This window comes from Phaethon aethereus (genome assembly GCF_964289735.1).
Source record: "Phaethon aethereus genome assembly, chromosome: 3".
NCBI classification, from domain to species: Eukaryota; Metazoa; Chordata; class Aves; order Phaethontiformes; family Phaethontidae; genus Phaethon; species Phaethon aethereus.
The window spans coordinates 48544021-48559394 of NC_138576.1; the positions used below are offsets into that span (position 1 = coordinate 48544021).

A 15374-nucleotide genomic window follows, 5' to 3' on the forward strand; every position below is an offset into this window, starting at 1 on the left:
TCATATTAAGAGCTAGTAAAGGTGGATCAGTGTACACAGATATAAATTACAGAAACAAGAAAGTACAAAAAATGCCCAATGAAACAAACACATCGTCAGTCATTGATAGATATTTGAACAGTAGCAATCAGCCTTTGAAAATTTCCATTTCGTAACAGTTCAGGAAAACAATTTATTTATGTTTATTTACAATTTATTTTCATTTATGCAAGCATTCAGATTCTTTCAGATAGCCTTACTTTGAATTTCCCTGTATTAATAATGCTTGAGGACCATGACAGAATTCCTAAAACATTCTTTACCTTAGGCTATTGGTTTCTTCTCTCAGCTTTAAGCTTTTCATACTATTTGAAATGCATTCAATTAATTAACTTTGTTTATCTCTCTATGAATGGTGCTAATCCTCTGTGACCTAAAATACTGGAGACATATCCCAAATATGTTAGAATAGCTATGAGCCATAAGAGGATCGTCTATAACATTTGCTTCACTTAAATTTGACATCTAGCCTTCTTATGTTTAGAAAAAAATCTTGAGATATGTTAGTGCTTTTGCTGTTATTAGGAACATCAGGAATGTATTTTCTAGCTTTTTTCACAGCTGTGTAGATTTAGGGCATGTGTCAAAACAAAATGTCAAACTAACAAAAAAGAATAAGGAATGAACAAAATAAACGTGTTATATGAATTGTTCAGCTTGGATTTCCATCCTGGTGTTCAGGATTTCCAAGGGGTCATGCATGAAACAATTGGGATGAGTCTACTTGAGTTTCAAAGGACTGGAGGGTGAAAAAGACAGGAAAACACATGTTCCCCTGGCTGATAATGCACTTGCCTTTGTCTTGATGTATAAACTACATAAGTTCACAGTGGTTTTGTTTGTGTTGTGTTCTCCCCCCTCCCCCTCGACAGGAAATTATGTTTTAGTTTGTTTTCTTGAAATTGCTCAAAGTCAAAAATTTAAAAGTCTCCAGAAACACTTATAACTGTATGTAGTTGATATTGATATTGATAAAGAATTATAGAAATAAATGAAAACTCAAAGTTGGAAAGGACCTCTAGACTTCCCTTCCTCTTGTTGGAGATCTGCTTTCTTAATTGAAAGCAAAGCCTTAACTTTATTAGCTTATTATCTTATTCAGGCCATGGTTACCTGTTCCAGTGCTTAGTTTTCTCATGGTGAAGATTTCTTTTCTTATATCCACACAGAATTTCCTTTCAGCAGTTTGAGCCACTGCCTCTTATCCTGTCACCATGCATGAAAAGAGTACCTTCAACTTCCCTCTAACCTCTTTAGGTAATGGAAGAATGTGATTAGATTCAGTGTAAACTTTCCATTCTAGGTTGAACAACACAATTTCTATTAATCTTTCTTTGTAAGTTAAAAACTCCAACTCCCTGATAACCTTGGTGGACACGCTCCAATTTTAATATCTCTCTCGGACTTGGAGGACCAAAACTGGACACAGCATTCCTGGTGTGGCTTGACAAGTGTCTAGTATTGTGGATTAATCACACCTCTTGTTCTGTTTGCTATAATCTTGCTGATACAGCCTGCAGTTTCCTTTCTTGCTGCAAGGATGTGTTGTTTATTTATATTCAGCTTGCTGTCCTCTTGGATTCGTAAGTCCTTTTCAGCCAACATACACTCCTCCAGTCATCCAGTACAGATGTTTGGGATTACTTTCTCCCAAGATAGACTTTGCATTTATCTTTGTTAAACCTTATGAAATTCCTGTTATACTATATTAGTAGTTATACTATAGTTATAGTATACAACTTTATATACTATATTTTCCAGCCTCTTGAGGTCTCTCTGCATGGTAGCTCACTCTTCCAGTGTATCTGCCTATCCTCCCTGTTTGGTGTCATCCTCAAACTTGGTGATGGTGCTTTCAATACCATTTTCCAAACTGTTTATAAAGATACTGAATAGTATCAGGTCTAGGACAGACCCCTGAGTCACTCCACTCATGACAAGACATCAATCTGGCCTTGATCCTTTCAGGATCAACATCTCAGCCAGTTCTCCACCTGTATGTGCTCCAGTCCATTTCCTACCAGCTTGTCATCAAGCATTTTGCGAAAGACAATGTTGGGCACCTTGCTAATGCTCATAAAGATGGGTCTTTATGAAGGCACTTTTCATATGTCATTCTTTTTGTCAGTGCAAATGTATAAGTGATGAGCTTGTGAAGTAATTCAGAGGCGACATTTCATAGTCTATTAAAGAAGGTCAGAATAAATGTGCATAATTGTTCTTTAGGCCTTAAAAAAATCCATGAATCAAGCAACTTTTAGAAAAGTGGCCTGTGTCCACAATGCAATGCTCAGGAAAACAAAAGTCACATAGCTGTTATAGGCAGTGTCATAAATGGAAAATTATGTAGTAGGATTGGGAGTCTGTGGGGTTTTTCTTGACATAAAGATTGTCACGGTTTAATTCTTATGTGATGGAGAGTACTTTCATAAAATATATAAGAACTGGCTTCTGACTTTTTTTTTCTTTTTTTTTTTCTTCAAAATTTAATTGCAATTAACTTTAATATTTCCTGTGTTACTACAGTGTTTTTTGAGTTTAAATATTGCATGGGTGAAAGCAAAGCTGAGGCATTGTCTGTGACACCCAAAAGCTGCTAGAAGCCAGGAAAACAGTTGGATGACGTCATTAAAATAAAAATCTTCATTAATGGATCTGTAATTTTTCCTTTGTAGAAAAGTGTCAGAAATTGCCTGGCACATTTTTGCTGTGCATTTTTCCAGTCTTGTTTTGTATCATGAGGTCTGCTTCACTGTCCTTTGATTCTTGTTTATTCTGGCATCCATTCATCATCCTGATATTTTTCTAACCTTGTGGTCCAGACTCTCACTGCTCAGATATTTGTCTTTCCTAGCCAGTTCTTCAAGATAGAGCAGTAACACATTACTAATGATGATTCCTTCTGTTTCCAGCCTCACATTTGTACATAGCATTAGACTTAGAGCCTTTGCCACGTTTCCTTTTATGATCCCTTACATGCACAGTTATCTTTCAACAATATTTAACTGACAGTATGCTCTGAATGTCGTTGTGAGAGCTACCATTTTATGCACCAGGTAGATGAGTTTCTTGATTTGCTTAACCTTTTAATTTCCATCTTTCTTGTTAGTTATTTCACTTTTTTTATGCCAGTGGAATTCAAATGTTGCAAAGCATAGGCAGCTTTCTTACTACTCTGCATTGTCTTCAACAATACCGAGGGAACACAAGCATGATAAATCATGTCACCACAAGTTATCTTATACAGACATCATTTCTGGTTGATTTCAAGTTGGATTTCCAGATAGTTATTTCCAGTTAGATGAAACAATATGGTGAGCTAATCTAGATAAAATAATACACTTCATTTATGGAGTATATAAGTTGATTAACTAGATTGATTTCCACACAGTGAAAGAGCATGGAAACATAATGTAAACTGCAGTATCTGCTTCTATCAATAGGAATGACACAGTCGTAACCACAAGAAACAATATGTACATATTGCAGTGTCATTCTCTTTAGTTCAGTGTCAAATGGGCTCCTGATGCTTTTAATTTTTCTACCTTTTTGATTTTAGTCACATGAGCCTGCTCAGTAGTTTGCCAAACAAAGAGGAAGAAAATTTCTGGTTGTATTTTCCTGAATCCAATGTTTGTTTGTTTGTTTTTTTTATTTTCAGATAAAACATTCTCTGTTGTGTGTAAGAGAAATCCCATAACCTGTACTAGGTACTTTTTTTGGTAAGACTTTCGCAACGCTAGTTAGAATTTAGGAGTCACAAGTAGATGGGCTGTTTTCATTGGCATCTTTTCAGTTCTGACTTTTAGCTTTTAGGGGTGGAAGAGAGCAATGCAAAGACATTGTAGTGTTTTGCCTATATGAAGAAACTGAGAGACCACTGTGCACTTTCTATCACCCTTTTTAGCTTTACCACGGTGAGCCATGTGCACTGATATTCTAGGTTTTGTGTTATTTTCTACAGTTTCACTAATTGTGTAGACTTTTTTACTTTTTTTTTTTTGTTTTGTTTTAATTATTCCAGTAAGTGAGCTATCCTATGCAGCAGCTTTCTTTGATTTTGTTGTTGACCTTTGTTCCTTCTTTTTCAATATTATCTGTGGCTTCATCCTAGCTGATTAAATAAGTCATTGTAATACAAGCACTCTGTCCTTTAGAGGATATTGCATTTTTTCACATGCTGTAATGCTTCAGTAGAAAGCAACCATTTCCCTTGCTAACATGTTTTCATCCAGGATTTTTTTTTTTTCTCCCCAACAGAAATACAGAAATGTGTATGTATTACAGTTCATTCTTTCTTTATTTTCTGCTATAGCTCATTTGGCTTTTTCTTTTTCTTTTTTTTTTTTTTCTCAACATGTGTCAGCAATGTGTATCTAACAGTTTACTAAAATTGTTTTCTCTGCCAATTTGTATTGCTCAGATTTTTTATAGTGGCTAAAATGTTTGTTTCGTGTACTGGGGTAAAGATTGTATGTCAAAAGAGTTAAATACAGGTTCTTGATAAATTTTACAAATATTGAAAAACATTAATTTTCCATCCTTTTTGTATTACATAGTAATTTAGATTCCTAAAGAGCTGATGTGCATTTCTTAAAGTATGTTATGCTACAGTGCAGTATTAAATGCTTGCAAGAATTATTTGCTTTTCGAAACAAACCCTATGAGGAGAGACCATATCTGTTTGATCTTCTCTATTCTATGCTTTCACAGTATATTCTGAGAAAAATGATTTCCCCTTTCATTGTTACTACAATCTTTTGCAATCAGCCACATACTATGTTCAGTACAGTAACTGTGTTCATGCAGAGTCCTAAAAGTCTTCAGTTTTGTTAGCACTGACACTAGAGTTAGTTCAAATGCTTGCTTTGCTAAGTCCCCAGGCAGAGTGATACAAGTCTTGGATTGTATCTCAGCAGGGGGATAAAATCTTCTTTTTTCTAAGTAAATGTTCTTTTCATTCCACATACACTGCTAATTCTCCTCTGGGGCAGAATTTATGGCTGCCAATCAGCTGAACTTCAGAAAGGTTTGTAGTGTCAATCTTTGTTTAGTATCTCCACTAGAGCTGACTGCAGAGTTATGTTTAAGGCTGACATTAAAAGATGAAAGACTCCTTAAAAATTCTATACTAGTTCTCATGCTATTTCTACATTTTATTTACTAGGCAAAATTTAACATTACTAAACATTTACTGATACATCTTGAGTTTGAAACATTATTAAAAGATGGGGCAAATGTAATATAAAATGTTCAGTACTGCTAATACCTTCAATTTATCCAGCGGTTAAGATCTCTTAAGTGCTGTGTTTTACAAAGATGAGTGAAGGTAATATCTTTTTTAAAATAAGCTGAGGTGAAAGAAAGGAAACAACTTTGCTATAGTCGCGTAGCAGACTTTGTGCCAAACTAGCCTCCTTTGTCCCAAACTACTGTCTCTCTCTTCCTATCACAATAGTTCTTTGCATTATTTGCATTAATATTCCCAATCTTCTGGGAATATTATAATTTTTAGGACTTTTAGTAGTCAATTTCTGAATGGCAAGCTGCTGTTTGTGTGACCAGAGTGTGATACTGTCTTTTACCTAAAAACTTCCTCCAAGTATACCATGGATAAAATGTTTGCTGCCTTCTCCCTCACAACTGTTTTCTCTATATACTGCCGTCTGTAAGTGTTTTGGTTACTTCAGGTTCCCACACAGTGCATGAGGTTTTCTGAATTGCTCAGGAGTAGCTGAGTGATTGAAATAAGAGTAAAAATTTCAAATGTGCCAGAATCCACAGATTCTCCTATATCACTGACCAGAATTGTTGATGAATTTGGCTGCAGTGAAATACTTAATAGTTTTCCACTGACTTCAAATACTTGTAGACCTTCATCCTACATAAAAACATATAAACAATAAAAAACAGATAAACAACAAATATTGTGCATTTTCTTGAGTATCTGTCCAGCTGTTTTGTTTTATACAGAGAAGACAAGAGATACAGATGAGGTGAAAGGTACAGGAACCTTGTCAAAACCTGACACATAGTAAAATACGATAAAAGAGCAACGTGCAAACTGAGAATTTGCTTTCACTCTTACAAGCATATTATTCTTATTCACGTTGCATCTAATATTTGTCTTTCAGAAATCAAAGATCTCCACTTACGACAAGATGTGGGCCTTCATGAGTAGCAGGAGGCAGTCAGTACTTGTCAAAAGTAATGAAGAAGGTATCCAGCGTGTGCTTACCTCTGATTATGCGTTTTTAATGGAGTCGACAACCATTGAGTTTGTCACACAGCGGAACTGTAACCTGACACAGATTGGAGGCCTGATAGACTCAAAAGGTTACGGCGTTGGAACTCCCATGGGTAGGTGATACGTCAACCATTTGTTCTCTGTTCATTAATCTTAGTTGCTGCAGTAGCATAGAAAAGCTCCAATACACTGTTACTTTCTCTACGTTGCTAACATTTTTTCTCATTTTCTTTTTCCCACCTGGGGAAAACATTACATATTTTATAAACAGAAAAAAAAAAGTTACTTTGTAAAAAATTTGACAGTTTCATAGGATATGTTTCTCTTACATGGTGCCTTCTATATGTTCAACAACAACAAAAAGTACTTTTCACACTACTTTATTTTTAAAAAAAATATTTTTAAGATGTTGACCTCTCTCTTCAGAGAATGTGGTGCTAGTAGTACAAAGTTTGTATTAGCAAATGGGGATAATGCTTGTATACTGAGAAGACTAATCACTGAGAGACTTAAAAGGAAAGGGAAGATTCCAAAACATGCCATGTATAATCCCCAGACAAAAGAAATACTGAATTAACCTTGTGGAATATGATTTTGCAGAGCAATTCCAATCCTGTAAATATTTTCCAGGTCAGGTGTTCTTGACTAGGTACAAAACATTAGTTGAAGATTAGAAGCCAACTACTGACATTTGTTTTGCTACTAGAACCCACAGGATGGGATTCAGCAAGCACTGAGTCACTGAGATCCCATTGACTGCAGTGATTTTTGAAGGACATGAGCTGAGGATCTGCCTTTAGATTTCAGAATAGATGGGACTAGAAAATGGTGTGACACAAAGACTCTCTCAGTACTGCACATTAATATTGTAAGATCGTTCTGCTGACTTCTTTGCAAGACCAATTTTTATTTTAACTTTATTTTTAACAAGAATTTATCATTTTTTGATTGATGTGACTATGTTTTATGTTTTTCTCAAATTGGTCTTACAGTTGGTACTGATTTTATCTGTGTTAACAGTATACACTAAATCATTGTATGGGGAAGATTGTGTCCAGCACTTTAAATTAAGGAATGTTAAAAAATAAACTTTACTGGAATATCATGGATAAAGAGGTATCTAGTATTATCAAACATAGGTTTCCCCATATGTTGTAGATATTCACTGCAACTTTAATAACACCTTTATTACTTTTATGATTTCAGTAATTCACTATGAAATGGACATGCCCTGCAGAAATTGTGATTCTGTTCATTCTGTCTTTGAAGAATTAGTTGTTAGGAATCTAGTTTTAACCCATATACCAATTTTTCCACCCTGTTATATTGTGGCTTCTTATATTGCTGAATACCTTCTGTAGTCACATAAGTGCCAGAAGTAACTGGAATTCAGTCCTGCTGCTCATTTTGGCATCTCATATTTTCTGATATATAAACCTTTTGTTATTATGAGGGTGAAAACAACCTTCCACTTAGGTTTAGTATGGGGAAAATTAAGTCTTAGTGATACTTTAAAATCCTTGAATAAGCTGCATGCAAATTTGTGAAGCATCTGAAGTATGCCCCAGAAATCTAAGTGCCCATAGAAGTTCCAAAGTGATAGGAATTGGAGAGAACAGGCTATTTTACAAATTATTTTGATTATGTGTAAATCAGAGCAGTAGTACAAACACCATAGAAAACAGATGAAAAGCAATAGTAAAGCCAGAAATGGGCCTCTAGAGTTAAAGTTTTAGAGGAAGAAGTATTTGATGTAAAGAGCAAGGAAGCAAGTAAGTAAAATATCTTTTGGTCTTTGTCCCCTATCTTATTTGGGGAGAATAGGCATTGTGATTGCACTATTTCTTCATTAACTTCAAATCATATCAAAGACATTATTCAGCTCTGATTCATCTGCTAGATTCCAAGTAATAACAAATTATCTGTGTCAAGAGAAATAGTGTACAAGGGAATCTGTGAGCTGACAATTGTCTTGAATCAAGATGAAACAAATAGAGCACATCCCTGCAGGAATCAAAGATCACCAAAGGAAACAAAACAAGAGTTGAAACAGTGTTAAACTTACCAAAAGAAGTTGAAGTAAGATCTGAAAAAAAAGATGAGGCCTTCATAAAAGGAAATATAACGGAACCTAAAATAAGGTGTAAAGTAAGTTTTTCCAAAGGAAACAAAGGTATGATAAAACATCTGGAGTTTTCCCAGAACAGCTAAGAATACGAGATTAATCCTGTGTTTGGGCAGTATCTATAAAATCCTATCCAGAGAACTAACATTTATAAAAGTTTTGTATTCTGTGTATTAACCTCACAGTCTCAGCTGAAAGAGACTGGGTAGCCTCTGGTAAAAAAATGTGTAATTCACACATATATTTGAAAGGAAACCTTACAAAGAAGCATATCCACAGTGCCTGTCAGAATAGTTTTTGTTCAATGTGCTGCTTTGTTGAAGCTAAAAAATGTTACGGAGCAGTGGATAATACAAAATAAACTCATGCATTATAGCTAATCTCACTTTTACAGGAAAAAAATAGTTCAAGAGTCTTTAAAAGATATTATGACGCGGTTAAATCTATAGAAGTATATTTCATTATTATTTAATGATTATGGAAGAAGCTTATAGACACACAATTGAGTAATATATTTTTTGGATTAATAATCCTAACAGTAACTTGTCAAGTGCTTGGAAAACTAGAGTGTAATGGTTTCACAAACAAAACACATGTCACTGTTCGTGCCTGTTTGGGAAGCAACAAATCTCTGAACAGAACAATACAGAACTATTTGTATTGGAGGCATGGTATCTGAAAGATAGAGATGTCATCTCCCCAAATTTACAAAAATATCCAGTTTATCTCCTGGAATAGTGGCTTGAAGTTGCAGAAATATTTGCATGTAAGATTAAATTTGTAGAATACAGTTGCTTCTATGTTGAACCTGGAGTACATAAATGGCTGAGAAGTGTATATGTCAAACTAATTCTATATGAGCAGATCTACTGAGCATGCACCTTTCAGATGATCTGCACTTATGTGGCAACCCAGAACTATCCTGTATATGCCAGAGAAACTCTTTATGTGTGGAGATACATGCTAAATAATACCTTTGACATTTTGAAAATGAAAAATGGTAGATATAAGTAATCCTAAAAATTTGCATATGTTTCTTCTAAATCTGAAGAAATACAAAATAGAAAGTGTTGTTTGAGAGATATGGTGTGTATAAGAAATTAGAGCTAGTAATTTCTCTACTGTTTCTCTGTGATTTTTGAGCTGTGGAAAGTTACAGAATTAGATTAAGAGGGGGCTTTAGCTGTAGAGCAATGATGTTGCTATAATATCTGATAATGGTGAGGTAAAAAACAGTTTGAGAAAAAGGTGAAATACACATATTTTAATTGTTTCTTCCTGTACAGTTATTACAAGAAAATAAATTCTGTTATTAATATTAATAATATCTCCATTGAAAAATGTAGTGAGCTGAATCTGTTACATGACTCTCTTAACTTTTACAAGGTTTTTGACTTTTCCCTTGCTGTGATTAAACTATGACTTTTCCTAATACAGCATATCACTGTTTGTTTCCCCAATCTTTCCATACTGATGGACTATCAAGATGCCCTGAAAAATGCTGGAAAGGGTTTGAGGCTCAAATCTTTAATATTTAATTGCTAACTTAAAAAATGTTGAAAAAGGAAGAGTGCACTCCCCCAACTATACAGAGCCTCTTCACTGTACACGGGGATAAAATACAACTCTCAGGATATGAATGGAATTAAACAATGTATTTTGAGGTCAACACACCAAACTAAGTCTTACAGAACTACCCATTATAAAAACTGCAAGAACTTGCAATAGTAAAACAAATCCAGGTATCAGAATTTATTCATGTAAGTAGATAAAATATATCTGCACAGTGTATATTTATATATTGACAATACAAAGGTGTCAGCTACTTTGATACAAACAAGTTACACCTCCCATGTCAAAAAGAAAAGTATATGAATAAAACAAACCACCTTCCAGCAGAGATGCAGTGGCTGCATGCCCCAGGTATCAGTATACTCATTTAAGTTCAAAGAACGAAACAAAACTTCAAGGCTCTCGTGTTCTATTGACTCAGAGGTCACAATTTTAGTGAAGTTCTCTTTTCTGAAAATTCCAATGAAATAGCAAATAAAATGCCTTTGTTTACAAACACGTTTATCTCTTAGAGAAAAAACCATATTTTTCACAGTACATTGTTCTTAAAGATTCTCAAAATTTTGCCTACTTACCTATGACTTCCAAAACGTCTATTTGGCCAACTAATGTAATGTGCAGATCACTTGCACATAGAAATTTATTTATAAACTTTTGCGAAATGTAGTTAAACTTTTTTTTTTTAACTTAAAATCTTTTATTTTTGACAAATCAGACCTAAGAGTGTGGTTGGCTTTTTTTTTTTATATATTTTTTGAGTTTCAGTCAGTTGTGTAGCATGTAATTAAAATGTTGTTTGGAGTAAACACATTTTGAAGACAGTAGTACTCAGATAATTTCATCAGACATGGAATGTAGAAAGACTATTTCACATTCCACTCACTTAAATTAAAGATTTCACTGCAGAAAAAAAGACTTTCAGGCAATAATTTATGATCTGCTATTTCATATCTTCTCTAGGAATATGATTTCATTAATTATTTATATTTATCTAAGCCATTAATAAATGCAATACAATAGTGTTCTTCCTGCCCCAGTGATAGGCTTCTGGATTCAAATAAAATTTAAACAAATAGTTCAATCAGCAAACGTATACCACTTAATTATCATGTTTTATCCAATAACACTGTATAGGTTCAGCTGATTTATATTGCCTATTCTGTCTATAAGGAGTGACCTAGGAATAATATTCAGAGTAAAAGTTTTTATTTTATAAAATAAACCTAACTGTGTTCTTAATGCAGGTATTTTACAAAATATTTCATTACCTGCCATTTTTATTTAAGTGCACATTTCTAAATATAGAAAATTTTAAATGAAGGCACAGTGGGGAATATAAATAACTTAAGAACAAAAGAAAAATTTCAGATGTTTGTAATTTCAAAGATTAAAACTTAATGTAGTAAAAACAGAAACAAATGACTTATTTTCTAAATATGCAATAGAAAGTGAAAAAAAGATATTATGAAGATGATCTCAAAATTGTCTTAACTCTTCACTGAATTCACTCAGCCTCCTCCCTTGTTGCATTTATCATTCCAGACAGAGATTTGCACTCTGATTTTGAAGTCATCTAAAAATTAGTTTACTTTTGGAGCTTGCCTGTGAAATAAAAAATAGATAAAATGAGAGTAAACACCTTGCAAGTGTAAGAATATCAATTCATCATCCTACCAATGTGTAGGATGTTGCCTCCTATGTTTTGTGTAGCTTTTAAAAGCCCAAAGCCTTGAATTCTACAGCTACATGTCTGAATTAACTTCTTTTGTTAAGCAGTTTCTACACTTACACCATGAACTACATCCAAATGAATGTTTTAAACAAATACCCTGAATGTTTTCTAGTAAAGAAATCTAATCTGTTGTTATATATTTAGAACATAGTGGTGCTAGATAGAAAGTTTAACAGTTTAATCTCAGTTTAACAGAGATTAAAGTATGAATAGAAAACCTTCTATTACTTCTATTATTACTTCTATTATTAAAATTACCTAAAAATGAATATGAAAATTGGAGCTACAGTTGTCCATAGTCAGATATTATAGCCACCGTCAAAGTAGAGGACAGTCCATTTAATTTCTAATTCAATGAGAATGTATAGTACAGTTATCCTGCAGTTGTACATCCTTCTGAAGGACTATGGCATAGATGAGTATCATAACGATAATGAGTTCTGGGCCCCACAATTTAAGAAGGATGTTAAGGCACTTGAATGCATCCAGAGTAGAGCAACAAAGCTGGTGGCAAAGCTGGAAGGAATGTCCTATGAGGAGCACCTTAGGGTTGTGGTTTAACCCGGCAGGTAGCAAAAACCCCCCACAGCTGTTCATTCACTCCTCCTATGGCAGGATGGGGGAGAGAATCGGAAAAAAAGGTAGAACCCGTGGGTTGAGACAAAGACAGTTTAATAGGACAGAAAATAAAAGGGGTTAATGATGATAAAAGAATTTACAAAACAAGTGATGCGCAGAACAATTGCTCACCGCCTGTTGACTGATGCCCGGTTAGTTCTTGAGCCACAACACCTCCCAGGCCAACTGTCCCAGTTTATGTACCAAGCATGACGTCATATGCTGTGGAATATCTCTTTGGCTAGTCTGGTTCAGCTGTCCTGACTGTGTCCCCTCTCAGCTTCCTGTGCACCCCACACCTTCTCGCTCTGAGGCCAAGCATAGGAAGCTGAACAGTCCTTGACTGCTTAGCAACAACTAAAAACATCAGTATGTTATCAACATTATTTTCATCCCAAATCCAAAATAGAGCGCTATACCAGCTACCAGGAAGAAAATTAACTCTACCCCAGCTGAAACTAGGACAGCTAGTTTGAAGAAAAGGAGTCTGCAGGGTAACCTCATTACCCTCTACAGATTCCTGTAGGAATGGCAGGGCCATTGGAGAGGGAGGTGCTGAGCTCTTCTCCTTGGTTTCCAGTGATAGGACACATGGGAATGGCTCAAAGCTGCATCGGGGAAGTTTTAGATTGGACATTAGGAAGCATTTATTTACCAGGAGGGTCATCAGTCACTGAAACAAGTTTCCTAGAGAGGTGGTCAATGCCCCGAGCCTGGCAGTGTTTAATAGGCATTTGGACGATGCCCTTATTGAATATACTTTAATTTTTGGTCAGCCTTGAAGCGGTCAGGCAGTTGGACTAGATGATTGTTGCAGTTCCCTTGCAACTGAAATTATTCTATTCTATTCTATTCTATTCTATTCTATTCTATTCTATTCCATTCCATTCCATTCCATTCCATTCCATTCCATTCCATTCCATTCCATTCTAGTACTTGGATGCCATTGTTTATGCATTTCTTTCTTCCCTTTTTTCCTTTTTTTCCTTTTTTTCCTTTTTTTCTTTTCCCCCTTTTTTCCTTTTTTCCCTTTTTTCCCTTTTTTTCCCTTTTTTTCTGTGCCTTTTCTTTTTCCTCTGTCTCTTTTTTTATCTTTCACTTTTTTTTTGCTTATATTCTTAGAGAAGATTAGAAGACTCCCTGACAGATTTACTTTGGAATCTTTTATTTTAATTGCTGAGTGCATTCACCTTACTTCAGTATTCCCAGTATGTTTTAGTGTCAGGAATGTCATCAGGCGAACCACATTATTTAAACCTTTGCCAATGTTCAGTTCTGATAGTTTTTGTCATCTTGGTTTAAAGATGAAGTTCTCTCTTGCCCTTCCAGTTGTTTTATGGGAACAGATTTGCTGGGAAAGACAGACGTTTTTCTCCTAAAGAAGTGTTTGATAAGAGTCTTTAGCATGTTTGATGCTTCCATTCTATGTGGTGCTCTTTACTGTTACTGCACACACACATGCAGATTTTCAGTCTGTTCCTGTATTGTTAATTTGCTTCTATGAGAACCAACAAGGCTTGTAAAAATTTATTGATCCGATTCTGGGAATGAGAACCCTTTTTTTAAAAAAAACAATCAAAAACCCCCAGGTATAAAAATTCTACGTATAAGATACCTGAACAAGAAAGTAAGGCTGAAGTTTCACTGTCATTTTAAACTGGCATAGGGATGCTGCGTTTTGCAAAAACTGACAGCTATATGAGCTGGTTTAGTGACCTAAACTGGCAGAATACTGTTCATCTTTTTTCATAAAACTAATTTACTTCACGTTTAATGGCATAGTTGCTAATGAGGCTAGATGAGCATTAGTCATAGTATGAAGGAAGCAGTGATAGTGATAGCAAACAAACTGGGATGCAGAAGAGGAAATGGGATTTCTGCACAGCCAGCTGTTAGACTGGGTGTGAAGACAATCCTGAGAGCCTGCTCTGTTTGGTGTTAGTTGCAACAAGCTGCAACGTATCTCTCAGGGGCAAAAATAAAACAGTTGCAATTTAACAGAAATGACTAGTTGCAGGGTGGTGGTGGGGGAACTGTCAAAGTGAGTTTTCCATATTTTAAAAAACTTTTTTTTTCCATGCTTCACATTCATTCTATCTCAAACTTTGCAGAACTTGAGCAACAGAGTTTTCATCCCCCTTCACATTGGTGCTGCTTCAATTTTTTCTTCTTTTTGTCTTTTCTCCCGGAGGTCAAGGCTAGGAATCAAAGAACATTATGGGCCACATAGACAAGACAACACAGAGCCACAAGAAATGAAAACACTCGCTTGTACTAAATACCTTTAAAAAAACCAAACCAAACCAAAACAAAAGATCCATAGGATCCCTTTCAAAATTAACTGGAGTTTATCAACATTCCTTACTATATGAAGTTAAGCACATCATTTTCTTTTCACATGTCCACCAGATTGGAAAGGTGACATGTTTTGAAAAGGTGTGTTTTAAAATCTTCCTTTAAATCTCAGGCAAGGATAGAAAACAATGACATTGAGCACAATGACTGACACCAAGCATGACTGGAACATTCCTTTCAATTAATTTGTACATATGTCAGTCAGTGATCAATGCAGAACATAAGTTGAGACATTTTTTTCAGGAAAAAAAGCCAGTTTTTAAAAAATGTTTCTATTACATCTCCTAAATACTGCACCATTTTCTAAGATCAGAATCATATGTTGCCTTATTTGAAGAAATACAAGAAAAAGAGCATCCTAGGCTCCACAGATAGAGTTAGTGAGATCTGGCTTTTCCTCTCTTGCAGTAACTCAGTTATGTCTGACACTGACTGGTAAACAGAAGGTCTATACTTTTTAAACATCTATGTTTAAATATATTTATGTAGAACCAACAAAGCTACAGGTATGAATGATACAGGAAGCTGTCAAAAAGCAGGATGTTTTGAAATTGAAAGGAATAACAGGTAAAAAATGTATTAATTTAGTCCCCAAAATTGTTAACAATATATTTGGTTAACATAACTGAAACTAAATTCCACATATCTGAAAATATTGAAGAGTTTAAAATTTGCACTGATGAGAA

The 15374-nt window shown here is 34.9% G+C and overlaps 1 protein-coding gene across 2 annotated transcripts in view; it reads left to right on the forward strand.

The window, feature by feature from the left end:
* Positions 1-15374, forward strand: part of GRIK2 (glutamate ionotropic receptor kainate type subunit 2) — a gene marked incomplete at both ends in the record, with an annotated part of 429084 nt that overhangs the window by 384716 nt on the left and 28994 nt on the right. For both annotated transcript variants that reach the window (XM_081997417.1, XM_081997418.1), the window contains one exon: positions 6174-6399. In XM_081997417.1, coding sequence (XP_081853543.1) covers positions 6174-6399 — 226 coding nt within the window. The remainder of the gene's footprint in view (positions 1-6173; positions 6400-15374) is intronic.